The sequence below is a fragment of the Asterias amurensis genome, chromosome 9, assembly GCF_032118995.1.
Source record: "Asterias amurensis chromosome 9, ASM3211899v1".
NCBI classification, from domain to species: Eukaryota; Metazoa; Echinodermata; class Asteroidea; order Forcipulatida; family Asteriidae; genus Asterias; species Asterias amurensis.
In genome coordinates, this window is record NC_092656.1 from 20,869,744 (window position 1) to 20,884,795 (window position 15,052).

The 15,052-nt window shown below is 40.2% G+C and overlaps 2 protein-coding genes across 4 annotated transcripts in view; both read right to left on the reverse strand.

The window, feature by feature from the left end:
- Positions 1–356: 356 nt before the first annotated feature.
- LOC139942307 (flavin-containing monooxygenase 5-like) lies at positions 357–6,650 on the reverse strand. The gene is made up of 3 exons (XM_071939127.1): positions 6,512–6,650; positions 2,926–3,561; positions 357–2,729 (listed from the first exon to the last, which is right to left on the reverse strand). Exons 2-3 carry the CDS (start codon positions 3,559–3,561, stop codon positions 1,767–1,769), a joined length of 1,599 nt encoding a protein of 532 aa, XP_071795228.1. The 5' UTR covers positions 6,512–6,650; the 3' UTR covers positions 357–1,766.
- Positions 6,651–7,729: 1,079 nt separating this feature from the next.
- Positions 7,730–15,052, reverse strand: part of LOC139941321 (scavenger receptor cysteine-rich type 1 protein M130-like) — a 77,231-nt gene continuing 69,908 nt past the window's right edge. For all 3 annotated transcript variants that reach the window (XM_071937753.1, XM_071937752.1, XM_071937754.1), the window contains one exon: positions 7,730–14,876. In XM_071937753.1, the coding sequence (XP_071793854.1) occupies positions 14,575–14,876 (302 nt within the window). In that variant the 3' untranslated portion in view covers positions 7,730–14,574. The remainder of the gene's footprint in view (positions 14,877–15,052) is intronic.

A 15,052-nucleotide genomic window follows, 5' to 3' on the forward strand; every position in this document is an offset into this window, starting at 1 on the left:
AGGTTGAAGTGTACATCTTTTGATGGTTTACAATCAAATAATACAAAGGTCTGGTTTAAAAAAAAATAATACCGATGCCGTCACCAAAAATTAGTGCGCCCTCTAGCGGCAAATTAAAAACATCTAAAAATACACTTTTTACTAGATGTCTGTGTCAGAGTTTCTGACAATTGTTTCAAAACTGGTAAACATAATCTCCTTCCTATTAGCAACATACATGTATCTGTGGAGTCTTAGCTTGATGACGTCATCATGTGTCACGTGGTATTGCTTTATAGGTGCACTTTTCAAAGCTGTGTGTCTGCCAAACCAAAAGTTTGACTGAGGTGAAACTTTGTGTATTGTTAGTCATGTTGTTTTGACAATTTTTGCAATTTTGATCATTATTTTATTACAAATCTTGAGAACAAAGCAAAGTGCAATATTTATTTTTTACACCAGGCTTTTACTTTTGTACTCCCGGAAACCGAACACCTTGTTTTTGTTATGACAAAAACTTAAGTCTAGTTGTTATTGTGAAATCCACCCTGCCGTCGATTTTACCAAACTCTCTTTCTTACTTAGGATTAATCTTAGGACTTATGTAGGACGGGTTCAGTTCCGTATCCAAATACGTAGGACGAAGTGAACCTATCCCAAGTTAGTTAAAGGAGGGTTACTCGTCCTAACTCGAGATAGGATTAGTAATCCTAGAGTGTCGTGAAATCAGCTGGCAGTGGACACTATTGGTAATTGTCAAAGACCAGTCTTCTCACTTGGTGTATCTCGACATATGCATAAAATAACAAACCTGTGAAAATTTGAGCTCGATTGGTCGTCGAAGTTGCAAGATAACTACGAAAGAAGAAAACACCCTTGTCACACGAAGTTGTGTGCTTTCAGATGCTTGATCTCGAGACCTCAAATTCTAAACTTGAGGTCTCGAAATCAAATTCGTGGAAAATTACTTCTTTCTCGAAAACTACGTCACTTCAGTTTAGCATGACCAACATCTCTCTGGTTAGGTTATGCTTCTTGGCTGAAATGAAGTCCGATTTCGCATGGCTAGTGAGTGCCTAGTTGTGTTAGTTTATTTGAGTTTATAAGGGTGCATGTCATGAATGACCAGGGAAATGTTCGGCCGTTGGGTATTCGCTGCAATCATAAATATACCCCATGTTCACCCTGTATGAGTTACTTGTGATGTCTACAAACTGATCTAGCCAAGAATGATTGATTTCCCTAAAGTCAAGGGGGCGGAAAACACACTTTGATTATATACCACACTCCTTGCCCTTTCGATTTATTTATTTTACTCATTCTTACAATTATTATAAGGTTTAAAAATTTAATATCAACCACACCAACATGACTCGCAAAAAAAAAAAAAAAAAAAAAAAGCAGCAGTATTTATGCAGATTAATAAATTTCTTAGGGTGAGTGTTGGCTCTGAAAGAGCCGGTTGGGTCTCGACGTTTCGAACATAACACTCTGCTCGTCTTCAGGAGAAAAATTTAGCATTTTATAAAGGCAAATCGTTGTACCAGACATTATTCAAATTTAACTCTCAAAATGGCTAAATTACCCAATTTCAAATGGACCGACAGCCTGTACCAAATACCTAGTCTGAACCTTAGTTGTCAACGGGCCCTTTTCGAAACCACGACTTCGGCTGCAGGTTCGGCTCAGGCTAGCTTGGCCCTGCGGTTGTTCACAACTTTGCGCTTGAGACGAGAGAACGGAGCCTGAATCCGAAGCCATGGATTCGCAAAGAGCCTAAAAGCTTGTTAGTTGCATACCATAAGCACGCCTACTACAGCTACCAGCACAGCTATACCCAAACAGACGAAGAGCGTTTGGGAACCATTTTTAGTGGTTTGATTGGTAGGTTTTCTAGTCTTCATCGGCTCACGCACCCTGTCCCAAACAGTAGCGATTGCGTCCCGTGCACCGGCCCACTTTCCAGGGCCAACCAGTCGGTAGTGGAACGATACGGCCGGACCGAAAACACATCGAAGGCTCATCTCTGGATCTGTGAAAAACATCTTCAAGAAATTTGGTCTGGCGCCAATTTCAGTCGCAATATTTTCCATGTACAGTAACGAGAAGACATGACGATGATGATTAGCGAAGTTTGCCGCCATTTCTTCATCCGCCATTTTGACTTCTGCTGCAAGTTCTGACTGTGAAGGGAGCTTTGCTAACCCTTTAAAGACCCTCGCCGCCCAGCGAGCCTGCAGTTCGGCGCATGGACCAACCGCGCCGAGGGGTTTGATGTGGCCGTTGACTGAGAGCGTGTTGTGCTTCAGGCCCAGGGGGAAGACGAGCTTGTACAAGGGGACGTGTTGATCCAGGACCTGTAGTGCAGGGCAGTCGGTCTTGAACGGGAAATCGAAGCGATACCCGGTAGCAAAGATGACGAAATCGATGATGTCCTCGCGCGAACCGTCTACAAATTCTACCCCTGTTTTGGTAAACCTCGCCAGGTCCCCTTTGACGACTACAGAACCGTTCAAGATACAGCCTGGTATGTCTTCATTCAGCAGTAACTCACTGGCCAAGATTCCGAAGGAGGGTTTCAAAGGCTTTTGAACCATCTCGTATCGCTCCTCGAACGATTTCTCCAAGGATCTCATGACCATGCTCAAAGGACGGAGGAAGCGTCTTCGCATAATCGCTAACTCAATTGGATACCCCTTGGGTCCACGACGAGATGCTAACCACATCCCATGTCTTGCGCTCAAGAAAACCTAAAGAAATGAGAAATTTAAAAAAAAATTGTTGATTTTTTTCGAACCACATCATTTGGAAGGGAATCTTTCACAAAACAGTTTATACTGTCAACAGCAGGTGTAAAGCTTCTCACCAAGTTACTTTTTTATGGTCATGTTTGGATCTTTCCCAATCTTTGACCTTACTTTTTCTTTGTATGGCGTCCTGACTCACCTGTGAAGCTACACGGCTTGTTTCTGCAGCAGCATCACCTGCTGAATTACCAATACCCACGACGACACCTCGTTTGCCTTCAAACTCCGTCGCGGTCCTATAACCATTAGTGTGTGAAATCTTCCCCTGGAACTCGTCCATACCCGGAACATCTGGAGTGAACGGATTGTTGAACATCCCAGTACAAATCATGACGGCATCAAACTCTTGGCTAGTCTCCATCTCATTCTTGTGTTTGGTGGTGACCACCCACCGCCCACTGATGTCGTAGTCAGGAGCCTGTTCAAGTCGTGTCACGCTGGTCGACAGACGGATGCATTTCTTCAGGCCAAACTCATCAGCGTACATGTTGAGGTACTTATTCATGTAGGAATGGTGCATATAATTCGGCCATTCTTTTGGGAACGGGAAATCGCTGAATGCACAAGTTTCTTTGCTGGTATTGGTGACTGTCGTCTTGTAGACGGAAGCTGACTGGTACTCGGCATCAGTATCTCGATAGGTCCACAGTCCTCCGATGGAATCAAATCTCTCGAAGCAAGTTGGTTGAAGGCCTTCGTCAAGGGAGCATTTGATCGCTGTTAGGCCGGTGACTCCTGCGCCGAGAATGGCAACTGTTTTGCAACTTTCGGACATCTGAAATTACATGAACGGTAACAATTTAAAATTCCAGTGCTGTTGCCTGGACTGTTTGCCAATCAAGGTCTCAGTTTACTTCTATTGTATGTCACCCCTGTATCGTGCCGTGGAAGCGTTTGCTCCTGCGGTACCCTTGTCGTGGCCATGGTAAAACATCGAGTAAGGACAGGTCATAGAGAGGTCATAGACTAGTCCCCTGACTTACCCGCAAGGGTAACTGTGCAGAACCGGTGTCAGATCATTGCAATTGTGTCCACCATGCAATACTGTCCGCTCCGGACACTTTTGCATATGCAATCGTGTCCGAGGCTATGCAAAAACCGTCCGGCGGACTTGTACATGACTGTACATTGTATGTTGGCGCGTTAAAGCGAGAGTCCCGCGCATGCACTGAACCTATACGTGAATACAGCATGAATTTTCACGTATTTTATGATTGCAGCGAATACCCAACGGCCGAACATTTCCCATGTCATTCATTACATGCACTTGTAAAAAGAAATAGCGAACGTGTTCCGTCGACCAAGGGCATTTATTTACTGCAAGGACGGTTTTGCACGGAGGCGGACACAATTTGCATATGCAAATGTGTCCGGGCGGACACAACTGCATTATGCCTAGGACAATACTGCTTACCGAAAGGGTCCAATGGCTTTAAGTTGTAGTTTGTATCGTCGAATTAGTCATTACTCCACCGTTATTATACAGATAGTCAGGAAGGTTTTTATTGTCATTTATTAAAATTACAGCAATATTACAAATATTAACAACGCAAACAACTCGCATGGCTTACTGTATGAGTCTATCGTAGAATTTTATTTTGTTGTTTGTCATTTTCATAATTGTCTTGCACTGCCATGTTTTATTGTTTTCAGAAAGTAGTATGCCAAATGTCTGCAGCATTTAATCAAAGAAAAACAAAACGGACAGATACAACTTTATACTCCCAAAAATAAGAAAATGATCAGATTGCATGTGTATTCCTAATTAGGGATTGTTCTTGCTGTGCTGGGGCGTCAAACCGCTCTGGATTTTCGTCGATGTCTTAAAAACGCGACCACCTTTTGAAATTATTCTCGTTTTATTTTATATATCTTATACGTTTATATAGGATAAACTTAAATCATCGGACGGTTACAACAACTTAAATTTGCTGTAAGTAACAAGGGACAGGCGGATAACAAAATGGAAAATGTACAAAACAGTTTTAGCATTTCGTTCGTTCGTTAGTTGTGCCACCAGGGGTCGATTTCACAAAGAGTTAGGACTCGTCTTATCTCGAGTTAGCACTCGTCTTATCTCGAGTTAGGACTCGTCTTATCTCGAGTTAGGACTCGTCTTATCTCGAGTTAGGACTCGTCTTATCTCGAGTTAGGACGAGTAACTCGAGTTAGGACGAGTAACTCGAGTTAGGACGAGTAACTCGAGTTAGGACGAGTAACTCGTCCTAACTTAGGATTAATCTTAAGGTCTGCATGCTACAGTGCAGGGTTGGGACTCGTCCTAAGTCCTAAGATTAGTCTTTTAAAGTTAAGAAGAGTTTTTGAGAAATCGACGGCTGGACCGAGGTGTGTTCAAGCAGGGTGATGCTGCGCGAGTTACATAATGTGATATGCGGTGGTGCTTTATACGTTCATAGAGTAACGACAGAGTAGGCACTACTTGCACACATTTCCTTAAAACACGTAGCCTTGCTCAAGGCTGTCGAATTATTCACTCCGAAAAAAGACCGCCGCTGTGTAAAAACCCACCCGTATTCACTGTGCGTAAAACCCACCCGTATTCACTGTGCGTAACATCGCACACCACGATGCCCCCGTACACTATCCGCATGCGGAGGCCGTCAGGCCGACACGTGTACGAATGCGATGACTCGTGTGAACAGTATTCGTGCGATGTGACAGTGTGTATACGGGTGGGTCATTCGGTGTGATCGCACACACCATGCACATGGTATACGGCGGGTAGGTTTACAGCTGCGTCTTTTCGGAGCGAATAATGCGACTGCCTTGAGCAAGGCTATAAAACATGTTGCCTTGGATCGGTCGAGTTGGTCTTTGAAAAGCGTTTGAAACCGTTTTTTATAAAATGCATATGGTTGGAAAGATGTTGTAAAAGTAGAATACAAAAATCCACACAAACATGCCTCGAAATTGCACGGTTTTCCTTTTTACTTCGTCGACTAACACGGTCGGCCATTTATGGAAGTCAAATTTTTGACTCCCATAAATGGCCGACCGTGTTGGTTCGCACAGTAAAAGGAAAACCGAGGACAATGATAGCAGAGAGCCTCCCCAAACACCACCCAAAAAGCACAAAGACCCCTTAGACAATGAAAACCACTAGCACTTTTAACATACTAAAAATTCCCCCTCAGCTTCATACGAAAGGACTTGTACCCCTCCAAAATCAAAACATTCCTGGTATCCAAAGTGAGCTCTGAGAACATTTTAGGAAAGCGAACAATGGTAGAAAATTAATAAGCATCCGTCCTAGGTTTTAGGTGATGAAAAGTGAGCAATTCTGTGTGACGGGAGTTAACTTTAGACAGATTAGTTAAGTCATTCATAAAACTATACCGAGTGGACCGAGTACTGGTTTCCTGAAAAAAAATTCGGGAAAATTAAAGCCACTTATTTTTTTTTTTTACAAACAGTGGGGTGGAGTGTTATAACATATTTATTCTAATTTTGTAACATTAACTATACACGTTTTATTTTGTGAACAAACACTAACAATATTACTTCGAAGTGATGTTTCTCAAAAAGATACATCGAACTCTGTTGAATGCTCCCAACATTTTCGTATTGTACCCCTTTAATGACCCCGAAAAGCTTTAAACAAGGGTGAGACGTGACAACCTTGCATCAACTTAAAGCTGATTAAAAAATGCCACAAAAGTGCCCGCACAAAATATGCCTTCCTCCGAAATCACATCAACACTTACGTTTCACTGCAATGGTGTCTCCTCGTAGGCTCAGAATCGCTAAATAACACTCAGAATTTACTCTGGAAAATGGTGGAAAAGCTCTCGTGCAGGAATTTATTGTTCTCTTCAATACCCAATCCAGCCAGCAGCTTATAAAACAGGCATTGCCTCCGCAATCTGTACGCCCAAACTGCGCCCAAAATTGTATACCATAAACTTGATCTGTAAAAGTTATGCGCAAAACAGCCCAACTGGACTATAACGTGCGCACAATTTATTGACCTCTAAAGGCCCCGATAACGAGAACGAGAACGATAACGATAAAAATCTGAGGTCTCGAAATCAAATTCGTGGAAAATCGTCCTTCTCGAAAACCACGTCACTTCCGAGGGAGCCGTTTCTCACAATGTTGTATACTATCAACCTCTCCCCCATTTAATACTTGTTACCAAGTAAGGTTTTATGCTAATAATTACTTTGAGTAATTACCAATAGTGTCCACTGGCACTGCCTTTAACCATAGCTCATTTATTATTTTGCTTTTGCCCTTGACCCAATCGAACCTACGACCGTTGGAATGTTTGTCAACTAGTCTTATCTCGAGTATATATAGGACTAGCGTCCGTATTATATAAAACCTATAGGAGATATATTCTCTGTGGACCATCAAGGGGGACGTAGAGCCGCCCACACCAGACGATTGCTTGCAGACGGCCACAGCTGCTGTGCCGGTGAGTGGTGGTCGACTTCTAGCTGGCGCAACCAGGTGTTGCGCGGTCGCCCTCTGGGTCTGTTCCAGGCAGGGCCAGGACGTAGTCCCCCTCGAGCGTGACGCTCAGCTTGAGGGCGGCATGTGCTGGAGTGTCTTCTGGAAGCCGTTTCTCACAATGTTTTATACTATCAGCTTCTCCCCATTACTCGTTACCAAGAAAGGTTTTATGCTAATAATTATTTCGAGTAATTACCAATAGTGTCCACTGCCTTTAAGACGATAGGTCGACCACAGGATCCATTTCACGACCATCCTTATTTGTTGTAAAGCCAATCTAGTGTTTGATGGCAAGACCACTGTGCAGAACCACAAAAATACTCCGTTATTGGTATCTACACGTACCTTTGGCTGGTTTATTATATTTATACAGCCTTTCCCAGAATACCAGGCCTACGTATTGAGTATGCGTGTACTCTCTATATATGCCCTTATGGTAATAATTCAATTCAGAAAGTCTACACTCATTGGCGTAATATTTACATGTTTATTTTCTCAATCATTTGCAATGACAGTTTTCACAACAAAACAGTTTGAAACCAAAATAAATGTCGAAATTGAGTTGTCGCTGTATACAAGCACGGCAACATGATATTATTATTTGTACAACATTTTAATATATGAGAATAGTACACATGTCCAAATAGGCCTGTGCAGTGAATGTTCATAAGTTTTCCCGCTATTTCTTTGCACAGAGAGTCGATCAATTGAAAAGGCATTCAATTTGGCGCGAAACTGAAAGCTCCTCAAAAACAGTCATTCAATTTTACAAAAAACATGCGTTAGGGCCTATGCGTTTAAAAAGGCTGGATTAACCTTTGATTTCACATGAACAGAATTGGTTATCCCTCATATATTTTCAGTGTATCGCATGATGCAACGTAATTTTCCTCCATGGGTAGGACCCTTAAAGATGATTTGAATTGAATTGAATTGAATTCATTTTGCACCAGCTAGTGTTTCTTCTTGTGATGAGCCCCCTTATACCAAGAGTAGATTTCATTGAGCCTTGTTTTGGTGCGAACTTGCATACACAATTTAAAGCTAAATTCATCTGGTTTAGCATGACCAACATCTCTCTGGTTAGGTTATGCTTCTTGGCTGAAATGAAGTCCGATTTCGCATGGCTAGTGAGTGCCTAGTTGTGTTAGTTTATTTGAGAACAATGCTACATAACAAATTCACATGCCTCAAGGTGAAATTGAATGACAAGTGTAAATATCGCAGAAGCAATGAAAGTAAAATTGGCTGCTTCTTTCGAAAAAAAAGCCGGGAAAACCTTTGATCATTTTGGCCTGTCTAAAAGAGTCGTACACGGGCAAAACACGCAACCGCACATTATAAATTTGTATCTATATTATTTACAAGCCTGAAACATGAACTGAATAAACGAAAAACCACACATCAGGAAAGCAAAATATTAACAGCTATAAGTTCTACCTGCGATGAATATAATATACAGCAGAGCTAGGCTACGGTGCTACACTACGTATTATTTTTTTTCTCTAATCTACTTTTGAATTTGCATTGAAATTGTTGCGTTATTTATTTACAGAACGGAAGACCATTCAAATAAACTCATGTTGATGATTTCAGTAAAGAATTTGGATTTGACTACTTAACATTTAATAAACAACTCCGATAAATAAAGTAGCGAGGTGTCTCACACAAATACTACTGTACATGTATATGTGTTTGTTTCCAGACATACAACAATGACTTTACTGTTAATGTAAAAGACAAAATTAAACAAAAATTTTAAAGAACATCGAATTAAGTTTTTATCCAATTTGTCTATTTAAACAACATGTCATGTTGTAATTGGTTCCTTAGAAATGCATCTATTTTATAAGTAGGTAATTCAAGCAACTAAATGAATTATTTTATGAGAAAGATCATATAAATATATAGCTCTGAAATGACTTTTATGAAACGTATTTACAAAATGAACGAACAGCGTTTTTAAAGTGTCCAGTGTGCCGGATCAAAGTCAACCCGACTAAATATATATACATAACATCTTGAAATTAAAGATACGGTTTCGACGAAAGTGAGTTTGAGAGAGGAACTCTCCCCTATAGTTACGTGGTGAAGTGATTTAGAGCATTGAAGCCCTGGTGGTTCAATTGACACGTTTGGTAATTATCAAAGACCAGTATTCTCACTTAGTGTATCCCCACATATGCATAAAAAACCAACCTGTGAACACATTTGTGATGTTGCTGACGATGCAATAACTATAATTTAAGAAATATTAAACAATGGTTCAAGACATATTTTTCCTTCATATAGCATAAGTCATCTGGGTGTGTGTTGACCCGGTCATAACACTAACAACCTTGACACTTCATAACAAATGTGTCTACGACCCAAAGGGCAGATTTGTATTGGTACCTGTGTAGTCTTGGTGCAAGACGTTTCTCGTTTCCCTTTCACGCACACCGCGGCCAATTCACCGACAGCGCGCGCACACCGACTCCCCACTCACCGCCCACCGCTGTTCAGAGCTCTACAATCGAGTGCCAAATAGTTTTGCGCATGCGCGAGATTTTCAGAAAGTCCAACATTAGATAAATTATTCACAGCAGTGACCCCATTGCTGTTTTGTGCATGTTTCTATGACTTTAACGATGAGTTTTGTTGGCGTTTGTGAGTAAAATTGAATTTCACTGATATTAAAACAATGTTTGTTGTAGAGGAAAATTATTATTCTATCAAATTATTCCGTTTAAATAGCAGCAAACCCTCTGGATTAATTAAAATCAGTGGGATTCCACCAACGTTTTTCTGACGCGGCCCACATGTTTCACATACAAACTAAACAAACGCATACAATGCACAATGTTTATTACAGTTTGCACACGTCACAAAAAGCGACAATTGCCCAATGCTTGTGTACATTACTCTTGATAAAAATGCTTCACCAGAACGTCGTCATGTGTTACAAAAATAACCAGGGAATTGTTTTCAAAGGGTTTGCTCTCTCAATTTTGAGTGTAAAACGTTGTTATATATTTCTTACGTGTGAGGTCTATTTCTCAACAAAAAAATTCACATTACGTAGATTTTGAAGGATCAATTCGACTCAAAATCCGACCATCGCAACTAACTTCATTGCATATTCATGTTTAGTTTTCCATCTTGGCTTTTAATTGGTCAAAAATCGCGATGACCCCAGATCGTTTTCAACGGTTCAAAGGCTATGTTTTGTTAACGATTTTGACTCAAGAGAGCGCTCGTCAACAACTTCGCACATGCGCAAAACTAACTGTCAGCGAGTAAGCAGCGGTGCGCCCCGGAGAGTGGCGGTGAGTGGACTATAAGTCAGGTGAGTCGGTGCGCGCGCTGTCGGTGAATTGGCCGCGGTGTGCGTGAAAGGGAAACGAGAAACGTCTTGCACCAAGACTAGTACCTGTGCAATAAAGATCGTTCTTGTGAATGATTTAAACATGTGCTCTAAACACTTGGCTGCACAGGCTGTAAACCAATGGAAGCTGTGATTAAAATGACCCTGTAGTGACAAGCATGAGTAACAACATTTGAAGCTGCAGTGATCGTCAAGTTGTTTGGAATCGAGGTAATAAGAGCCGCCATTAATATTATCAATACATAAGAAACTGCTAGATTATTAATACTTTAAACTAGAAAGTCCATACAAATTGGAAATAGTATACCAACTCCCTTGAGAACTGCTTTCAATTTAAAAAGAAAATAAATTGTTATTTTCCCATTTCAACTGCCTTTTTCCCTGATTCCCAGCTAACAAGACAATAGTTTTGTTAAGCAATTTGTCTGCTTATTGGCTTTGGGCTCCAGTTGCTAGAAAAAAAAAAGGCTTTGGTTATTTGCATACTCGTTGTGTACGAGTGGGTTACATAAAACAGTTTTGACCAACTGGCGGACAATGAACTATCTACCAATGATAGTCAAGCTTGCATACCTATAATAGACACTGATTATAAGTTGAAGTAAATCTAACAGTATCACACAAATATAATTTTAGACTCTTTTTCTAGAGTGAAGTAGTAGTAGTAGAAGAAACAGCTGCAGAGGTCGACACAATAATTAAAGCCAGAGTTGTATATTGAGAGAGATGCACAGACAGGAACCAACAGTTGATTTCACACATAGTCCCAACTTAGGACTAGTCCTGTGACTATAGTCATTTGACTCTCTTTTAAAAAATGTAAGGATTTAAAGACAGTGGACACCCTTGTTAATTGTCAAAGACCAGTCTTCTCACTTGCTGTATCTCATCATATGCATGAAATAACAAACCTGTGAAAATTCGAGCTCAATCGGTCATCGAAGTTGCGAGATAATAATGAAAGAAAAAACACCCTTGTCACACGAAGTTGTGTGCTTTTGGATGCTTGATTTCGACTGAGACCTCAAATTCTAAATACGAGGTCTCAAAATCAAATTCGAGGAAAATTACTTCTTTCTCGAAAACTATGTTACTTCAGAAGGAAGCCGCTTCTCACGATGTTTTAAACCATCAACCTCTCCCCATTACTCGTTACGAAGTAAGGTTTTATGATTTTAATTATTTTGAGTAATTACCAATAGTGTCCACTGCCTTTAAGTCCTAAGTTAGGACGAGTCGTCGTCTAACCTGTTTCACTCCACTACCAGAGGAAACCCTGTTCACCAATTCTCCTTAGTAATTTGTCCTAACTCAAGATAAGACGAGTCTTAACTCTTTGTAAAATCCACCGTTTTCTTCGCTCACTTACTGGATGCCATTTATGATCCAAATGTATCACAACTCAAAAGGTCACACTGTATCGCAAATTTATACTATTAGGGCGGACACAAAATGGCTTCTAATCGCAGGTTGTCACAACTCTCTCAATATATGGCTCTGATTAAAGCAAGGCTCAAAGAATCAAAAATCAAATCTCCAGACTGTCGCACAAAATTCAGAGAGCTATAAGTGTACGTACTCTATCCTTAATATAACTCTTTGGAAATCTGTACACAATCACCATTCAGATTGAAACACATTATAAGCATGACATTTCAATAAATACAAACATTTCGATTGTTTTCTCTCTTCTTTTTTTAAATTTACATAAATTTTGCATTGAAATTGTTACCATCCTCTTCCTTCCCCCTGACACACAACATTACATTTCATTTCTTTTATTTATGTGATTTTTTATAATTTTTCGTGCAATTAAGAACTTTATATTTAAATTTATTTTATTACCTACAACGAACTGCTCTCCATTTATAAATATATTTGCAGTTGCAATAAATTATTATAACTTTTTTTCTTTTTCATTTAACCCACACACACAGCGCAGTATGGTAGTATTTGATTCGAGCGAACAAGCATCACATGTCACAATATAGTAAACCCATATTGTGCACAAATTAACCCCACATGACGTGCTTCTCAAAAATTTTCCGGAGAAGACATTTTAAACAAATTTTCAACATCTTTGGTCTGGTACCCTGTATACAAAAGGGGCCGAACTGTTATCAATCCAGCCAGTCTGGTTACATTGACCCTAACGGTTGAAACACCAACTGGGTGTTATTTTAGTTTCACCACTGCACTGATGATGTAGAGATCAGTAAGTGTGATAAGATCTGGGCCCAATTTCGAGCAAGGGTCGTGGGTTCGAATCCCACCCCGAGTAAAAAACCCGGTGATTTTTTTCACAAGACTCGGGAAAGCACTTAGCATACAGTACTTACACACATCGGTGTAAGGGTAAAACCAAAATTAATAAGCACAAACTAGTTATGCATACCACAATGGTTACCAGCCAAACTATCATATCACATGTACAATTTGTAACTGGTATCCTGAACATTTCTGCTTAGCAGACAACTGTAACGCAATATTTTCTGCTTGCAAGCTTTAGGAAGAAGTTTGGGTTCCGTTTCTTAATCCTTCTCTTCCACTTTAACACACACACACACATTCAGTTAATTATGCCAGTCTGACACGGACATTGGCTTGCTCACAAAGATTCATAAATATCAACAAAATCAGATTTTGCAGGAAACTATATCTTTTGACAATACGCCTTTTAAGATATGAAGGACACAACAGGAGTGCACCGCTTGGTTTGGGTGCATGCAAACAAATTTACCCAAACTTAGAAGTGCCGTAGCAATGTGTCCACCATACCTAAACAAAAACATAGATTTTTAATCTCACAAAAATGAAGAGAATCGCAAAACCAACACAATAAACAAAACAACAACAAATTTGTTTTCAGGAAAAAAAAACTTCTCAAGTGAACTTCTAAGAAATAAAGACAAATCAAAAAATAAAATATATATATATTCACTTGACACACACTAAGAGAAACGGAACTTATGTATGTACAAAACAATAGTTCTCTCAATGTCAAAAAAACTTCTCACTGACAACATGGCAGACAAATTGCATCTACAAAAGTAGTATTGAACACATTGCCATGACAATGTCGTATTATTTTCAAAAATGTATCTTTTGCAGGCTTTATTACATCTGTCCTGATATTTGACCCGGCTGCACTGATTAAGTAAAATTATTATGCAGGAAACAAAATTTTGCAGAGTTGAGTTTTGATTCTGCTGCGGATTGACGCAGCATTAACGAAATAATAATAATAAAGTTTTTTCTTCTTTTTACATGTCAAGATTGTTGTAAAAATAATTCACGTAATCCTCCTTTCTTCGAAGGAATAGGAACCTCCGAAGAAGTTTACCCTGCTAGATAACAAAGTAAAATATTCTTGCTGTCAAGTGTGAAAATTTTAATAAAACTATGATTTTAACATCCTGACCGAATGGCTAGGATACGGTTGCACAATGTTCAGGCTTGTCTTTTCACTGATATCCGAAAATACAACACTTCCTTGCCCCAAGAAAATGGAAATTAAGCCACAACTGCTATTGAGCAACCTGGCTGCGACTTTTTCAAGCAGCATCATTAAGCCTCCTTTAACATTAAAGAGACTTTTTAAACCATGTCACTTTGGCATTATGGATAAAGACAAGAATAGGGCGTGAACTAAACTGCGAATGACCTGTATAGACGTTACGCACATGATGTCATATCAGTAAGGCGCCCTCACCTGGAGGTGAAAAGCGGCCAGTCATTGGCCAAACCTGCACGCGCCTGTACAAATCTGTGCGTGTCGATAGTCCATCATCGTTTTACCTCTAAGACGGGGGCTGGTGGGTGACGTCAATGCATAAGGTTTATTAGAGAACATTGTGCAACCGGCCAATCACACATCTTCAAACAACACATTTTTACGTAATCGTATAAATATTTTTTTTTTAAAGAACCATCGAGGAAACGTCTCTAGACTAGATCGACGTCCTCGATGATACCTTGCATCTGCATTTCTCGTTCGTCCTTCTCTTTCTGCTTCTTGATTTCAACGTAACTACTCCCGTTGCCCCGCTCCAAGAACTTGACCCCGAGCCCGACGCCGGACTTCTTGGGGCTCCGGTTGAGCCTGGAATGGTTGAAGAGGGCCTGCTGATGGTAGCGACGACGCAGGAACAAAGCAACGAGAACAACAACGATGAGTAGAAGGAGAATGATGATGACGATGAAGATCCACATGACGCCGACTGTCTGCTGCTTGCCGTAAACGGGCTCTGTGGGACAATCAAAGATAGATACACTCAGATATTATCAGAGCTCGAGTCCAGTGAACTTGACCATAAGCTTAGCCACAACAAACCAATGTCCAAAATTGTAAAATTATCAAAACAAACAATAGAAAGTACTACATTATTAAAATACTCAAAAACAAAACTCAATTAATTAGTCC

Coding starts and splice junctions, on each gene's coding strand:
- LOC139942307 (XM_071939127.1), bottom strand. CDS start 3,561: ATGTCCGAAAGTTGCAAAACAGTTGCCATTCTCGGCGCAGGAGTCACC. Junction 2,730..2,925: donor CAAGCCGTGTAGCTTCACAG/GTGAGTCAGGAC, acceptor TCATTTCTTTAG/GTTTTCTTGAGCGCAAGACA.